General features: G+C 39.6%; 1 protein-coding gene across 6 annotated transcripts in view; it reads right to left on the bottom strand.

Annotated features, from left to right (window-relative positions):
- The window catches only part of eml5 (EMAP like 5), a 107,342-nt gene that overhangs the window by 11,833 nt on the left and 77,347 nt on the right, over positions 1-18,162 (bottom strand). The window contains exons 21-39 of one of the 6 annotated variants that reach the window (XM_060934231.1): positions 14,358-14,499; positions 13,646-13,798; positions 13,123-13,254; positions 12,834-12,922; positions 12,427-12,603; positions 12,007-12,208; positions 11,265-11,391; positions 8,212-8,226; positions 7,608-7,616; positions 7,312-7,390; positions 6,734-6,863; positions 6,536-6,634; positions 6,158-6,178; positions 4,527-4,700; positions 4,209-4,417; positions 3,639-3,796; positions 3,215-3,329; positions 892-1,080; positions 494-666 (exon numbers count right to left, since the gene is read on the bottom strand). In XM_060934231.1, coding sequence (XP_060790214.1) covers positions 494-666; positions 892-1,080; positions 3,215-3,329; positions 3,639-3,796; positions 4,209-4,417; positions 4,527-4,700; positions 6,158-6,178; positions 6,536-6,634; positions 6,734-6,863; positions 7,312-7,390; positions 7,608-7,616; positions 8,212-8,226; positions 11,265-11,391; positions 12,007-12,208; positions 12,427-12,603; positions 12,834-12,922; positions 13,123-13,254; positions 13,646-13,798; positions 14,358-14,499 — 2,393 coding nt within the window. Of the gene's footprint in view, positions 1-493; positions 667-891; positions 1,081-3,214; positions 3,330-3,638; positions 3,797-4,208; positions 4,418-4,526; positions 4,701-6,157; positions 6,179-6,535; positions 6,635-6,733; positions 6,864-7,309; positions 7,675-8,211; positions 8,227-11,264; positions 11,392-12,006; positions 12,209-12,426; positions 12,604-12,833; positions 12,923-13,122; positions 13,255-13,645; positions 13,799-14,357; positions 14,500-18,162 lie in introns of those variants that run through there. The other 5 variants (XR_009655648.1, XR_009655649.1, XM_060934228.1 and 2 more) reach the window with 5 other exon arrangements.

The following is an 18,162-nucleotide window of genomic DNA, read 5'->3' as shown; positions in this document are numbered from 1 at the left end:
TGTAAACATGCATTGAGGAAAATTTAGTTTGCAAGGTAAACTACAAAAATGACAACAAAAATCAGCAATCAGCAGCAATTAGTTTTTCATAATCTCAATCTACTTGGGCAACTTTAGCTACAAAGTTAGGTATAAACATGCAAAACACTGACATGCCAAATAACATTTTGCAAAAATGGTAAGCAACTTTAAGAATTCCATTTGTTTTATTTACAGTGATTTTCCACAGCCGATCATGTGTTCTCCTCACAACAATACTATTTGACATCGCTGTTGTTGTCCAAGAAGGGACAGGTTTATGACATGACTGACAAGAAGGAATTAAACACAGCCAAAGAATCCATCACTAACCTGATTTTTTTTTTCAGGTGCTGCTTTCTCACATGTACAGTTCACATAACTTTGTTTGAAACGGTAAGGACAATTAAAATATTGGCCAGTGTATCTTTAAATGCAAAATGTTACTACTGTCTTAAAGGAGCCCAAGTCCAACCTGATATCCTGGATGGCAGTGCGACGATCTCTCTTTTTGCCCCAGATCTTCAGGGACGTTACAAGGAGGATGATGAACTCTCCATTTTTCATGCCGATCGCCACCATATCACCCTCAGGACTATAGCTGACAGTGCGTGCAGGATGGCCCAAGTTCACCTTATTCAGCATCTTCTGTTTATGGCCCATAAGAGTACAGCACCATCAGTGTTATCAGATATTTAACAAACTGTTGATGACAATTTGCTGAATTCTTCTCAGTATCTGGTGCTGTATCAAAGGAACTGCATTCTAATGAGCTCACATGGCACTAGATTAAGCAGATGCTTTGTGTGTGTGTGTGTGTGTGTGTGTGTATGTGTGTGTGTGCGCACACATGTGACTGTCTGAAGTTGTTACCCTCTCAGGAATGTCCCAGAGGCGTACTGTGCCATCCTCTGCAGCAGACAGAAAGACATCTCGTGCAGGGTGAGCTCCGAGTCCCCAGATAGGGCCATCCATGTGACCATTCACCAGGATGTTACATGCTGCATTCTTCTCCCCTACCTCAATGATCTCTGCATTCCGTGTGCCCACAAGGATCTTACCCTAAACAAGACCACAGAGTGACAAATTATTAAGGTTGGGCAAGAGCAGAAAATCTTTTTTGAGTCTCCATTAAAAATATGTATAGGATGGTTTGAGAATGAATACAGTCATGGCCGAAAGTGTTGGCACCCCAGATTTTTTTTTTCCAGAAAATGAAGTATTTCTCCCAGAAAATGATTGCAATTACTCATGTTTTTTAAACACATGTTTATTTCCTTTGTGTGTATTGAAACAATAAAAAAAAACAGAGAAAAAATAATAATTTGCATAATTTCACACAAAACTCCAAAAATGGGCCGGACAAAATTATTGGCACCTTTTCAAAATTGTGGGTAAATTATTTAGTTTCAAGCCTGTGATGCTCGTTTAAACTCACCTGTGGCAAGTAACAGGTGTGGGCAATATAAGAATAACACCTGAAACCAGATAAAAAGGAGAGAAGTCGACTCGATCTTTGCATTGTGCGTCTGTGTGTGCCACACTAAACATGGAGGACAGAAAGAGGAGAAGAGAGCTGTCTGAGGACTTGAGAACCAGAATTGTGGAGAAATATCAACAGTCTCAAGGTTACAAGGCCATCTCAAGAGATCTGTGTGTTCCTTTGTCCATGGTGCGCAACATCAGCAAGAAGTTCCAAACCCATGGCACTGTAGCTAATCTCCCTGGACGAGGACGAAAGAGAAAAATTGATGCAAGGTTGCAACGCAGGATTGTCCGAATGGTGGATAAGCAGCCCCAATCAAGTTCCAAATGTATTCAAGTTCTCCTGCAGACTCAGGGTGCATCAATGTCCGCGTGAACTATCCGTCGACATTTGAATGAAATGAAACGCTATGGCAGAAGACCAAGGAGGACCCCACTGCTGACACAGAGACATACAAAAGCTAGACTGCAGTTTGCCAAAATGTACGTGAATAAGCCAAAATCCTTCTGGGAAAACGTCTTGTGGACAGATGAGACCAAGATAGAGCTTTTTGGCAAAACACATCATTCTACTGTTTACCGAAAATGGAATGAGGCCTACAAAGACAATACCTACAGTCAAATATGGTGGAAGTTCAAAGATGTTTTGGGGTTGTTTTGCTGCCTCTGGCACTGGATGCCTTGACTGTGTGCAAGGTATCATGAAATCTGAAGATTATCAAGGGATTTTGGGTCGCAACGTAGGGCCCAGTGTCAGAAAGCTGGGTTTGCGTCCTAGGTCATGGGTCTTCCAGCAAGACAATGACCCCAAACATACCTCAAAAAAGCACCCAGAAATGGATGGAAAGAAAGCACTGGAGGGTTCTAAAGTGGCCAGCAATGAGTCCTGATCTGAATCCCACTGAACACCTGTGGAGAGATCTTAAAATTGCTGTTGGGATAAGGCACCCTTCAAATATGAGAGAACTGGAGCAATTTGCAAAAGAAGAGTGGTCCAAAATCCCAGTTGAGAGGTGTAAGAAGCTTGTTGATGGTTATAGGAAGCGATTGATTTCAGTTATTTTTTCCAAAGGGTGTGCAACCAAATATTAAATTGAGGGTGCCAACAATTTTGTCTGACCCATTTTTTGAGTTTTGCATGAAATTATATCAATTTTGCTTTTTTTCCTTTTTCTTTTTGTTTTAATCCAATGCACATAAAGGAAATAAACATGTATATAACAAAACGTGTGTAAATGCAATAATTTTCTGGGAGATATGCTTCATTTTCTGGAAAAAAAAAATCTGGGGTGCCAACACTTTTGGCCATGACTGTATGTACGTATTCATTCAAAAACACCAAACACACATTCAAAGCCTGTGAAATACTTTTTGGCCCAGTAGTCTCAAACAGGAATGCAATTAAATTATGTGATGCTGACACACACATCTCACAATGAACACAGGAATCTACCCCCACCGGGGTATGCTAGCAAGAAAAGCTTGTAACTAGTAACATGATAGAATCAAATGAATTTTGGCTAATACCATGAAAATATGAAAAATATAGGTTTGGTAGATACTTATTTTCAGCAGTTTGCAGTGATGTACTTTACACTAATATAAGGAAAAAGCTCTCACACACTGTGAGCTCCTGAAAAATACACTTTTTCCAAAATTAATGTCGCTACCCCTGTAGTAAACATCTAGTGCACATCATACTCTTTAGTACCTTGCCTCTGCAGACAGATCGCACACAGTCGATGATCTGCCCAGTCTCCAGTCTGAATGCCCTGCAGCGCTTCAGCTCCTGATCCCACAATTTCAGTGCACCACCCTCCTTAGACCTGTAGGTGTCAGTGCGCACGCGCGCGCGCACACACACACACACACACACACACACACACACACCCCTTGCTATACCTTGAATTACTGGGTTACATGGGTTTCATAACTAAGAATAACTTAGGACTGTTCTGCTGGATACAACCTTGTCGACCAAAGCCTTTTATTTTTAAAAATCTCAAAAAATTTAAAGTCCAACATATCAAATAATAATATGGTGCTGAACCCACAACTTAAACACAGGTTCTATTCTTATACCCAAACATTGTAACAGCATTGTAAGTGTGAAGTGAAAGAGGAAGGTAACTCACGGTCGTTCCTTGCCGCCTGTGACGATGAGGCCATCTCGCAGCGTGGTGTACATGGTGAAGACAGGACCAGTGTGTGCCTTGGCCACAATTCGTACTAGAATGTGTTCCTTCCATACACACACATCTCCACTAATGGTACCTGTAAATGTCAAGTTATTCTGAAAAGAAAACAAATCTGCACTAATCTAGTGACCTCTAAGCAAGAGAGAACAGTACAAGAAAGGCACTTTTCATTATAGTTCGTTTCCTAGCAATTTCAGCAATGCACACAATAATATTTACATGTGAATATTTTTCATTGTTAACAACTGCTGTGTTGCTACATCTTCTATGGCATGTTCAAGTCTGGTCCAGCCACAGTATGATACATTTGTTCGAGTTCATTTATTTATCAATTTATAGACACCATTCTTAGTGCAGCAATACAGAAATACACCATGTTTACAACAGTGTACAGTATTATTTTAATTTGTGGCTCTTGAACAAGCCACTTCTTTCTTTAACAGCAAACAAACCCAGACCTGCAGGCGCTGACTAATCCCTACGCGAGATATAATGAGATATACTTACAGCTCCGAATGCCACAGAGAGCATGGTCTGCATGCGGGCATCCTCGATGGAGCTGAGCACTCCTTTCTTGCTGAGCAGAGCCCGGCCGGCGAGCGTCCAGAAACGCACGTGCTTTATGCCCACAGACACAAACTGAGTGTCCGAGTCTGGCCGAAACTCAGCCACAAAGATCCGCTGTGTGTGGCCAGAGCGACTTGCCACTTTGGCACCTTGGGAACAATAACAGAGTAGGTAATGCTGTAAGTGAATGACTCAAAGAGTACTCTATGTAAAAATGGACAGAGTGGAGCAAGTCAGAAAGAATCAGAGTCGACATACCTTCTTGCCACTTCCAGATAGTGACAGTGTGCTCAGGGTCCAGGCCGACAGACAGGAGGAGCTTGCCAGTGGCACTGAAGCTGACTGAGCAGATGCCCCGGGAGTGATAGCTGCGCAGCACAGACAGAGTCTGCTTGTTCATGGCATCCCACACATGGATGGAAGGAGATGTGGCTGAGGAGCAGAGAGAAAATTTTAGTTTAGGACATCAGTCTACACTTGTGATACAATTCGATTAAACTTAATAAACTCTTAAATAAATAAACTTTCAAGCCTGTTTTACGGCAAGTTAATATCTTACAACAGGCTGTAGTCTTGAACAAGCCACTGATCCTTCAATGGTCAGTAAAACAACAGAAATAGCACTGAGGCTAAAATGCAAGCTATAATGCAAGTTGTTTCTAAATAACCTATTTTACATAACTATGTATTCATGTTAAAATTAAGTGCAATGTACCATACACACACACACACACACACACACACACACACACACACACACACACACACCCTAATGTTAGAAATGGCATCACATGTAATTAATTTTGGTAGTTCTTAACACTAGTGGTATCTGATATTAGCTATTAATATTACAATATAATTTTTATAATGAATTTCTAATATCCTTGGACACCCAAGCTTCCTTTTTTATTAAACCCATTGAGCAAACATAAAACATCTACAGGTAAAAGTTTCATTCCCCTCCAGCGCTCTCTACTTGGATACGCTCTCGTCAGAGCATACAGTAAATAAAACATGGATATTGATTGGCTACGGCTGCCCATGTTGTATATTCCTCCTAAATAATGAATTTCATCCCAGTTTGGAAATAAGTAAAACTTTAATTTTTAAAAAAACTTTACACACACACACACACACACACACACAAAATCTGAATGAAAAACATATCACAGGACAGCAGTAATGAAGTTAAGTTTATGTGGTTAGCTCACTTTCAGCAAAAGTGCCAGATGTTACCTTACAATACTGAGGTCATGATATATGATGCATTGATAAAATACTGTATATCATAATTTTCAATCTTTCAACTGATGATACATATTTTGAGAAATATGTGTGTATGTACGAGCCCTGTGATGACCTGGCGACTTGTCCAGGGTGTACCCCGCCTCTCGCCCATAGTCAGCTGGGATAGGCTCCAGCTTGCCTGCGACCCTGTACAGGATAAGCGGCTACAGATAATGGATGGATGGATGTACTGTATATACACGGGGAAACAAGCAAGTTTGTCTGGAGTGTATAAACGTGCACGTTTGCGTAGTCAGTAGAGGGCAGTGTTCTAGAGGAAACTAGCGCCAAACCAACTCTGCACTATATAAAATAAATCTGCTTGCTCATGCATCACAACACCAAAACTCATGTATCCAACATCATAGTCAAACACAATGGTGTAATGATATTTCATCATCACCTTTAAAGTACATTTTGAGAGCAAAATAAATTTTTACTGGCTTTGAGCTCACTCACAGACAGCATGGTGAAGGTGCATAGTAACGGTGCCGCAGATTCACTCTGCAGTGCCTAACTAATACAGCAACTGCAGCACTGCCTAACTGGAGCTCTATGATCAGTCACAGTACACATTTAAAAGAGTGAACAAGATGTCTCACCTGACATATCACCAGCATCACCTGCAAAAATTTCAAAGTGGTTAAAGAACACGTGTCATAGGCTAACAAGATATAAAACTTGTAGGTAGACGCAGGAGGAATTTTGTCTTATTTCTCAAAGTAATATATCAAAATTGTTGATATGTAGCATAATAGTTATTATAGTTAAAACACTGAAGCTTCGAACAATAGTTAAAACAGACAGTATCAGCAAAAAACTCTAAATTAATGTTTTTACAATTTAGTTAACACATTTTAAAACTATTCTCCAATCGGCAAAAAGTGGCAGAAAGATTAATGTGTCACTGATGTGTGAATGTGCCAGGAAAAAGTCAGTGACGTTATCCTGGAAAATAAAGGGCAGTCTCACAAACATACCTACTTGGCCAGTTGCCACCACGTTGGGGAACTTGGGGTGTTGATTAATGGTGAGGCACAAAATGTCATCACTGTGTTCCACATAGAAACTCTGGCATGCTAAAGGAAACACACAGCTTATCACAGCACACTGCACCCAAAAACACCATGTTCGGGTCCCTTAGCTCGTTTTACATGGGATTTCTTTTAAGAACGCACCTGTTGTTAAGTTAAGGACGATTCCGACTGAAGCCGTGTGGTAGATGATATCTGCCCCCTCGTTTAGGTAATGCACGTTATTCCGGCAGTCGTTGCCCCGGTAACCAAACACCAGTTCTAGCACCAGGTCCTGCGTTAAGAGTCAAATACGGGTTAGTGTCAGAGGTCATCTCCATGGAAATGGCAGAGGGGTTAAATGAGTCCACTTGCAGGATGGGAGAGGACAGACGGACAATAACCATACTGCAATTGAATTAAGGAAGGCTAACAAGATGAGTGAGGCTAATGTCACTTCCTCAGGACTATGTGTCTGGATTACATCTTACACATCAAACAGGCCACACACTCAGAACTTGTGATAACCATGTCTGTAAACAATCAGAAGATTGTTAATGGAGGACTTTCTACAAAAGAGATAAAATATGACCACAAGACCTAAACCAATGTTAAGTTGTACAAGAATGATTGTGATAAAGACTGCTACTTGATTTCTGCACTATTTATTTCTTCAGACACTCAAGCCACCCTCTACTAATTTAGTATATTTTGTAAGATATGTTGCTTTGCATATCATTTACCTCAATTGGCCGTTTCTTCTTGCCCACATTGTTGGTTTGCAGTTTCTCTGGTACTGGTAAAGCCCTGCTTACTGGGGGTCTGTGCCCAAACCAAGCACAAAGAGTTAAATGTAGGACTAGCAAACAGCAGGTCAAAACAATTAGCTGAGAGTTAAGAACTTGGGTGTATCAGAGAACAATATCTGGCATATTGTCAGTTAATTTAGACACATCACGTTATTATTTTAGGCGATCGAATATCATCAGAATTTAGAATGATCATGTGACTGGTACAGAGTGAGATGAACTAGGCTTACCTTGAGCCCCTTCATGGAAGCATTGACAGAGAAAAGGAACACGTTAGAACCACTGTCTCTCATTTAGCTGTCAGGCAAAAGCACCAGATTGAAAGGACACAACATACGGACAATGAGAACACAAAATACACAACACAGAGCCAAAGCACCTATAAACTTAAGCAATTTTCTTAGTGACAGCAGGGATTATGTAAAGCCAGCAGCATGTGGTCTGAAACACAATGGCTCAGAGCTGGCAATGTGAGAAGCATAACACCCTGAAAAATGAAATTATTTATTTATACATCAAATAAGGTTATGCAGAATGTGGAGCAGTCTGTGATTAGGGGCAAGGTACACAATAGCCTTGCTGAGACTATCAGAAGTGAAAGTACCACAAGAAGGACGGTCAACACTGAGCAACAGTGTCATCTATTCAACTGTAGGACTAAAATCCCTTGCTGCTAATCCATCTAAAACCAGCTAACTGCTTGCACTTATTTGGATGAAAAAGGAAATCTAAATAAATAAATAAAACCCCTGTACATATTTACAGATATTCACAATATTCACAGAGCACAAGTGAAAATTTTCTTTTCTTACAGCAGCACTTAGTTCTTCTTACCTGACTACCCCCTGCCTTCATGTGGTGACAGGAAAGAGTGCAAAGTAGAGACAGACACAGAAGTGAGGATGAGAGGGAAAAGAAAGACACCAAGATGCTAAATTACTCAAAGTGCTCCCCATGAAACACTACTCTTGGTCATTAAAATGACTTTCAATTACAAAACATCCTTTAATTAGAGCCAACTAAACAACTGATCAATACTCAGACCTGACATCTAATTTCAGATTTAAAAAGAATCCGATTTCTCATCTTGGAAATGATAGATAAGAGATGATGCTGAAAGACAATATGTTCTTATCCAAATATCATAAAATGACCACATGATTAATTGATGTGAAGATTTTTTACAGTGATGCTGGTCAGTGGTCACTGGGAAACCCGACAGCAGTAAAGACTGGCGTGCAGTAAAATCCCTGCAGTTACATAAACTCTGAAAGAGAATAATCAATGTCTATTGAATTCTCAAGATGTAACTGTAGAACTGCAAGTTTTCTGTATGTGAATTGTACTCATCTTGATATACACTGCCTGGGCCAAAAAAAAAAAAGGTCATCATTTGGATTTAAATAAGCAAATGCACAAGAGCCTTTGATTGGATAATTACTGCAGTGATTACTGTGTTTCAGCTGGCAACAATTCTTTTAACTCTAACTGATGCAGTGAGTAGCTTCTTATTTCTTAAACAAACACGCTGGAAGTGCTCATGGAAAAGATGTTACTGTGTTTCAAAAGAGTCAAATTATTGACCTGCATCAAGCAAAGAAAGCAACTAAGGAGACTGCTGAAATGACTGGAATTGGGTTAAGAACTGCTCAATGCATTATTCAAACCTGGAAAGATAATGGTGAACCATCACCTTCGTGGAAAAAATGTGGTCGGAAAAAGATCCTGACTGACCATGATCATAGATCACTTAAATGTTTGGTGAAGTCGAGTCATGAAAATAATTGACAGTAGAACTCATGGCTATGTTTAATAGTGAAATTAAGAGCATTTCCACGTTCACAATGTGATGAGAACTCACAGGATTGGGACTAAACAGCTGTGTGGCCATAAGAAAACCACTTGTTAGTGAGACTAATCAGACAAAAAGGCTAAGGGGCTAAGGATTTTTGCTAAGGAGCATAAAGATTGGACTCTGGAGCAATGGAAAAAGGTCATGTGGTCTGATGAGTCCAGATTTACCCTATTCCTCATGAAGCGCATGAAGTGATGTACCCATCATGCATGGTGCCCACTGTACAAGCCTCTGAAGGAAGTGTTATGATCTGTGGTTGCTTCAGTTGGTCAGGTCAAGACTCAGCAATGATATGGGGCAATAAAATGAAGTCAGCTGACAACCTGAATGTACCGAATGATCAGGTTATCACATCAATGGATTTTTTTCTTCCCTGATGGTACGGGCACAAAATTAGGGCTCAGATTGTGAAACAGTGGTTCAGGAAGCATGAGGAATCATTTTCACACATGAACTGGCCACTACAGAGTCCTGACCTTAACCCCATTGAAAGTCTTTGGGATGTGCTGGAGAAGATTTTACGCAGTGGTTTGACCCCCATCATCAACACAAGATCTCAGTGAAAAATCAATACAACTCTGAACTGAAATAAATGTTGTGACGGTGCATAAGTTTATGGAAACAATGCCACAGAGAATGAATACTGCAGTCAAAGCTAAAGGTGTTCCAACCAAATATTAGTGTGCACAATTTTTTTTTTTTTGGCAGGGCAGTATAGTATGAAGTTTGTCTTCAGGTTTGACAAAACTTATAACAAAAGAATCCCAAGAACACAGTACATTATTAATTAAAAAAATTACTAAAAATAACAATCATTTTGTACATAGGATGAATTACTTTACAAAATAGGGCTAAAGAGTTTTTTTAATAGTAGATAATATATATATATATATATATATATACACACACACACACACACACACACACACACTATACATTTTATTATTATAAGATACATCTTATATGGTGCATTGAATAAAACAGTGTTTTCAAAGTTGGGACCATGAGGTTTTTTTTTTTTTAATTTCAGGAGGGAGATAGTAATCAGAACCCATCAATATCAAAGTCATTACATTTTATTGAGTTCTTACAGCTATTAGGAGATTCAATGGCCCCTTTGGTTTAGTCCAAACAATCTTCAACTAATCACTCAACTAATGTGTTCCTTCAGTGGAAGGTTCAAGAATAAAAAGCTCTACGGCTCTAATAATTAGACACATTATTTTTTACACATTAATACTATTAATATTATTATTAATGCACATTATTACTGTACACATTGAAATCATGTTCTTGTGATAAATCTGTAGTGGAATTTATTTTACAGTTTAAGGGGTCCCTGGCTAGAAAAAAAATTGAGGCTAGAAAATATAAAAAAGGCACATGTATCAAAATTCTACACATATCTTTTCTCCTGTACCAGTTATCAATCATTCATGTGGCAGCAGTGCAATGCATAAACTCAGGCCTTCAGTTAATGTTTATAATAAACCAAGGGGTGGCGTAGTCAGCTAAACAGCTTGCGTGTGTATGGGGGCGCCACATATATAAAAATGTTTGTATGTCAGTCACGAAAGCAATATATTACATAAGAGACGACTTTTCAGACAAAAAACTATGAAGGCTGCCATTACCTGCAAAAACAGGAGTCAGTTTGACAAAGTGTGGCAAATTCTCCATGATGCTCAGTAAAACTTAACCAGCCAATTTCCTCATAAGACTCTGTAAATCATACCTGAAACTACTGATGCATTTTTAAAAAGAAAAAGGTTGCCATACGAAATAGTGACTTTGTTTATTTTAGTACTGTCTACTGCTCGTTATATTAGATTTTTTTTTAATGCAGAAAGATTTAATTTCATTATTTTTAAAAGCAGCTTTGCTTTACAGCATTTCTTTGAATGTGCCTAAGACTTTTGCACAGGACTATATATATATATATATAAAAATACTATAGACGACGTATCTTAAGTTTTGAAGATATGGTTGTACAAGGACTTTCATATTAGCAACCGCAACTGAAATGACATACCTTTCATCTGCTGAAGGTTCCTTTTGCTGTAAGTGGGGCTTTACCCCTGCCATGGCTCTCATATTGGTAGATAAGGCCTTGATTACATAGTTGATCTCATTCTCTCGAGTCACATCGCTATCGTACCCTGCAAGGAGCGCAAAGACAGAGAGCACAGAGAGCTGAGATGACGCTTCACCCAGCAAGACAGAACACAAGTCTTTTCACTGAAAAAACAATTTAGTGGGTTCAAATGTGCTCCTCTCTTTTAGAGCAGGACAAGCTTCGTATAGAATGTCTTTTTAAATAATGATGAAAAGGATAATATTGTGGGCGGCACGGTGGTGTAGTGGTTAGCGCTGTCGCCTCACAGCAAGAAGGTCCGGGTTCGAGCCCCGTGGCCGGCGAGGGCCTTTCTGTGCGGATTTTGCATGTTCTCCCCATGTCCGCGTGGGTTTCCTCCGGATGCTCCGGTTTCCCCCACAGTCCAAAGACATGCAAGTTAGGTTAACTGGTGACTCTAAATTGACCGTAGGTGTGAATGGTTGTCTGTGTCTAAGTGTCAGCCCTGTGATGACCTGGCGACTTGTCCAGGGTGTACCCCGCCTTTCGCCCGTAGTCAGCTGGGATAGGCTCCAGCTCGCCTGCGACCCTGTAGAACAGGATAAAGCGGCTAGAGATAATGAGACGAGATGAGGATAATATTGTAATTATAGCTATTACATATAGTTATAACATATAGAATTCAGTGTGTTTCTCTCACCCCCATCATCCTCACTCTCAATGTCGGATTCCTCACTATCACATTGGCGCACCTCCCGACAGCCCTCGGTGTCATGGCTCCAAATCATCAGAGATGTGTCAGCTCCACCCACCGTCACCAGCAGAGAATCATCATGTGTCCAGCGCACATTGGTCACATGGGTGCTGTGGGCCACATATCGCTTGAACTTCACATATTTTCCCTGATTAATATTAGAGAACATTTAACACAATTAAATTATCATTAAGGCAAATACAAGTAAAGTAAAATCAATAGGTTTTACAACACAAACAAAACCGGTGCTTGATAATCTAACAACCTAACCTAAAACATTAACTGAACTGTACAAAAATACGTTTTGAGTTCAACCAAATGATCCAGAACCTCCCAAGTATTTTATTGAGCATGAATCATTCTTACCTTAACAGGATACCTGAAGAGCTTTACATAGCCAAGGTCATCGCCTGTCGCCAGCACTTGTCTGTCGTTGCTAAGACATGCTGTTGTTACCTCAGCAACCTCGCTAACCACTGGCCAGATTCCCTCACAGGAGCTCCCCAACACACATGTCCATGTGCTCCACTCAATCTTCTCCACCTGGATATGGACACAGCACATGGATTAAAATTAAAGGCTTTCACAAATACAAGCCAGCAAGGTACGTTCCTGTGATAATGCACTAATGATCTTAAGTGCAGCCCAATTCCTTGTCTCCAAATTTAGACCCACGCAAATGAAAAGTGGGCCATGTTCTTGCCCTTACTCCATTTAGACCTGAGATAAGAGCAAGTTACAGTAACCACAACAATACTTTGAGCATCTCTCACCTCTATGGCAGGAATGGCTTGCTTCTTCCCACAAGGGGCCTCAAAAAATAGCTGCTCCTTAGATGCAGTGTTGACCTGCAAAAGCTTCCCTGGTGATAGAAGGCATAGCTATTATAAAGACTCACAGTACAAAGCCTACAAAAGAGTCAGTTTGAGGGAAAAATACATAAAAGCAAGCAAACAAACAAAGATACAACACATAAATAGTACAACAGTCTAAGTTTGCACTGATATTCAGTAACACCTATTTCGACTATATTATTCATGTCTATAGCTTAGTTTTGCTTACCTCTTTTGTCCCAGTCCAGGTGAGTGATGTAGTTCATGGAGCCTTTGCATACACCCACTCTCTTACTGCTCATCACGTTGTATATATCCACAAAGGTGTCACCTGAGGCTACTGCCAAATATTTCCCTGCACCTGTGGCAGGTGGACCCATTTGTCAGCTCTAACTCATTCTCATCATTCTCTTACCATGCTAAATTTTAACTCTAATTGTCTAAATCACAATTTGTCAAAGGAAAAATTCAACTTGTTTTTGAATTTGACGATCGCATACTATCACGTTATGTATGTCACCCCAAACTGTCAAATTTCATCCTGTGTAATCCAGTCAGTCTGAAAACTTTCCTTGTTACTTTGCAAATCCTAGTCTTATTTTGAACTTTTTGCACTTTTGAATGTCTTGCAGGCTGACAGGGCCTCTATTTGCAAATTCAAACCCTGACAGACACTATTTGTGGCTCACCTTAGAACAGAATCAGGACTCAGTATGATGCGTCTGTATGCCAGCTCCAGTGTGCCGACTTACCAGGAGAGAAGCGGATATCGGAGATGATGTCCTTGCGGTGGTGGAATGACACCAGGTCCTCCAGAGTGTCTGCATTAACAATGAGGAAGCTACCATCGTTTAGCCCTACTGCAAGAGCCTTGCCATCCGGAGAGAAACTGCAACAGCGACCACCTGCAGTTAAACAAACACAGTCACTACATGCTAATCACCACTTTCTGGCTTCAAGTACTAACAACGATAATGGATTTTTCAATTGTTTAAGGCTTTTGGAGAGCCAGTAACAATAAAGCATCCTGCAAGTGCTAAGCGTAGAATGTGAAGAAACCAGATTTGTTGCTAGGGAAGTGAAAATCAATACCTTATCTAATTCTACAGAGATGACAGTTCAAAGATGATCTTCTAACAATAATTTGATTAAGCTGCTTTGGTCGATCCTTCTTTCAAGACTGTTTATTGTGCGGCATAAAAATTAAATGTCACTGACTGTTTTGCTACAGAAAGTTTCTGAAGTGCCTCTGCCTTCAAGAAATCAATATGCTTTTAAGAATAATTGGCATTTTTAAGAGCATATTTTGATGCACTAAAATTATAATTTTGGTTACATTCAAACATCAGGCTTATTAAATTACTCATGATTCCATGCTCCCTATGAATATAAACTATTGCAGTACTGGTTAGATACAGCATTCACTAAAGCTTTTATCGTAGATAAAAGAAAGCTCCAGCCTACCCTTCTTGAGTTTGCGCACAGCAAGCATGCAATGGCTGGGAGAGAGGTCCCATATACGCAGGGTCTTGTCATCACTCACAGTGGCACACAGCGGCAGGTGAGGGTGAGTGGCTAAACCCCACACTTCTCCTTCCATATGACCCTGGTCCCCCAAAACAGGTGACACACTTCAGTTCAGTTAGCACAACCTATGATTAATGCCCTTATATAACATACTCTCTCACTGCAACAGTTAGTGCTGCGTTACCAAAATCACTGCAGCATATTGATCATACTGTAGTTGCATGGTAAAGACAGAGTTCAAAGTGATGTACTCTCTAGCATATAACAACAAGAAGACAGAGTCAACTATATCCCCTGCCCTATATACCAACTATAACCAAGTTTCAAGATATTATTTGTCACATTTTTCAAGTTCTGCTGCAGGAAACCAACCCTACCTCTTTACACTGACCTCAGCAGCCCATGGCATACAGTGCCTTGCAAAAGTATTCATACCCCTTGAACTTTTTCACATTTTTCCACCTTACAACCACAAACTTAAAAGTTTTTTATTGAGATTTTATGTGATCGACCAACACAGAGTAGCACATAATTGTGAAGTGAAACAAAAATGATAAATGGTCTTCAAAATTTTAAACAAATAAAAATCTGAAAAATGTGGTGAACATTAATATTCAGCCCCCTGTACTCTGATACCTCTAAATACAATCTAGTGCAATCAATTGCCTTCAGAAGTCATCTAATTAGTTAATAGAGTCCTACTGTGTGTAATTTACTCTCAGCATTACACTTGTTCTGTGAAGGCCTCAGTGGTTTGTTAGAGAACACTGAAGAACAAACAGCATCATGAAGACCAAAGAACTCACCAGACAGGTCAGGGATAAAGTTCTGGAGAAGTTTAAAGCAGGGTTAGGTTATAAAAAAAAAAATATCCCAAGCTCTGGACATCTCAAGAAGCACTGTTCAATCCATCATTCAAAAATGGAAAAAGTATGGCAAAACTGCAAACCTACCAAGACATGGCCATCCACCTAAACTGACAGAGCGAGCAAGGAGAGCACTGGTCAGAGAAGCAGCCAAGAGGCCCATGATCACTCTGGAGGAGCTGCAGAAATCCACAGCTCAGGTGGGAGAATCTGTGCACAGGACAACTACGTATAAGTCATACACTCCACAAATCTGGCCTTTTTGGAAGAGTGGCAAGAAGAAAGCTATTGTTGAAAGACAGGCATAAGAAGTCCCGTTTGCAGTTTGCCAGAAGCCATGTAGGGGACACAGCAAGCATGTGGAAGAAGGTGCTTTGGTCAGATGAGACCAAAGTTGAACTTTTTGGCCTACAGTAAATACAAAGCGCTATGTGTGGCGGAAAACTAACGCTGCTTATCACCCTGCACACACCATCCCCACTGTGAAACATGGTGGTGGCAGCATCATGCTATGGGGATGCTTTTCTTCAGCAGGGACAGGGAAGCTGGTCAGAGTTGATGGGAAGATGGATGGAGCTAAATACAGGGCAATCCTGGAAGAAAACCTATTGGAGGCTGCAAAAGACTTGAGACTGGGAAGGAGATTCACCTTCCAGCAAGACAATGACCCTAAACATACAGCCAGAGCTACAATGGAATGGTTTAGATCAAAGAATATTCATGTGTTAGAATGGCCCAGTCAAAGTCCAGACCTAAATCCCATTGAGCCTCTGTGGCAAGACTTGAAAATTGCTGTTCACAGACGCTCTCCATCCAATCTGGCTGAGCTTGAGCTATTTTGCAAAGAAGAATGGGCAAAAATTTCAGTGTCTAGATGTGCAAAGCTGGTAGAGACATACCACAAAAGACTTGCAGCTGTAGTTGCAGCAAAAGGTGGCTCTACAAAGTATTGATGCAGGGGGGCTGAATACTAATGCACATCACATTTTTCAGATTTTTATTTATTTAAAATTTTGAAGACCATTTATCATTTTCGTTTCACTTCACAATTATGTGCTACTCTGTGTTGGTCTATCACATAAAATCTCAATAAAAAACTTTTAAGTTCGTGGTTGTAAGGTGGAAAAACGTGAAAAAGTTCAAGGGGTATGAATACTTTTTCAAGGCACTGTAAGCCCACCAGACCTTTGGTCCAGGTGAGCTAAAAATGAAAATTTCTCACATTTCTTAGTTTCAAAAGGCACATATATATTACTTAAATCAACACATATACCAACTTTCAAGACCATACCATACCGTAGTATGTTTATTATGTATAGCAGGTGTAAAGAAAGGTAGGTAATGTCTGACCATTTTTTTTAATTTTACTAATTTTATATTTAGTGGATGAATGGATACGTGGGTGGACATTGACATATGGTTAGTTATGTATATTGGCTGTATTTTAGATTGAATGAATGGCCTGGATGAATGGATAGGCTGCTCTTTAAAATAAAAATAAATAGTTTTTTTTTATTTTAAAAGCCCTTCTAGGGACGGGCATTGGAAATTAGCCTATGGCTATAAATGCTATGATGCCTACTGTTAGGCTGTTGTACAGCCTGCATGATATGTATCTCTCCCTATCAAATAAACCATACATTACATACATACATTACATACATACATTACATACATACATTACATACATACATTACATACATACATACATACATACATACATACATACATACTAACTAACTAACTAACTAACTAACTAACTAACTAACTTAGCTAGCTAGCTAGCTAACTAACTAACTAACTAACAAACATAGTTTTCAAGTTCTGCTCCAGAAACAAAACCTACCCCTAAGACTAACCTGAGAGACTAAGTCTGAAATTGTTTCCATGGAAACATGAAAAATTAAAATTTCTCAAATTTCTTAGTATGAAAAGACGCATCTACATCACCTTGTTAACATGTATACCAAGTTTCAAATTCGAATCATGAATAGTTTTGGACATATGCTCCAGAAACAAACATTGCTCTTAGAAACTAAGTCAAAATCTATTTTTTATGTAAAAATTAGAATTTTTTTTTTTCAAAAATCCAAAATAGCAAAAGGCACCAGTTTACATGTTACTTGATATGTATACAAAGTTTCATGGGGATTTCTTCAGTAGTTTTAAAGATATGGCCCGGAAACGAAAACGTGACCAGACAGACAGACGGACGGAACCCGTTTCTATATCCCCCGCGATAATGAGCCATGAGGCTCTACAATACTTTTCGGAATACAGGTTGAAAGCAGTGGCTTGGTCTGAACAGAACGTAACACATTAAGACACAGTTTGAACACACAACCAAGTCTCTAGAGACCTATTGAACAATCTACTTGAAATAGCATTGAAAGGTGTATTTTTTCTTCTTCTTGATGAATAACAACAAAACAGTCAAAAGATGATGCTGACATGGCTAGAGAGCTGTCGTTGATCTGCTGACTAAAACTCCTTAATAAACATGGGTTAGTACTGCAGTAGTTATCTTAGAGATCCATACTCATGTTTATGGCATATTTTCTCTTTCTTTCTTTCTTTCTTTCTTTCTTTCTTTCTTTCTTTCTTTCTTTCTTTCTAAAATAGAACTGAAACACTTTGGAAGCCCTAGAAAGTATATCTGTTAGGACCTCGCCACAGAAACACCTGCCTGCCCCAAAACAGCCTTTCCAGTCAGAACCTAAATAACACTATCACAATCTAGCAGAATGTGAATAAAATACTAACGATGATGTTGGGATGTCCTGACAAGCAAACTGTATTATTTGAGCTGTGATGTCATTCAGTGTACGTCTTAGATTTACTCTGGGCACTTACATGTATGTGTTAATTATAACATA

The sequence above is a fragment of the Neoarius graeffei genome, chromosome 11 (assembly GCF_027579695.1).
Source record: "Neoarius graeffei isolate fNeoGra1 chromosome 11, fNeoGra1.pri, whole genome shotgun sequence".
NCBI classification, from domain to species: Eukaryota; Metazoa; Chordata; class Actinopteri; order Siluriformes; family Ariidae; genus Neoarius; species Neoarius graeffei.
The sequence above is the reverse complement of the archived record's forward strand: the minus strand, read 5'-3'. Positions and strand labels throughout refer to the sequence as shown.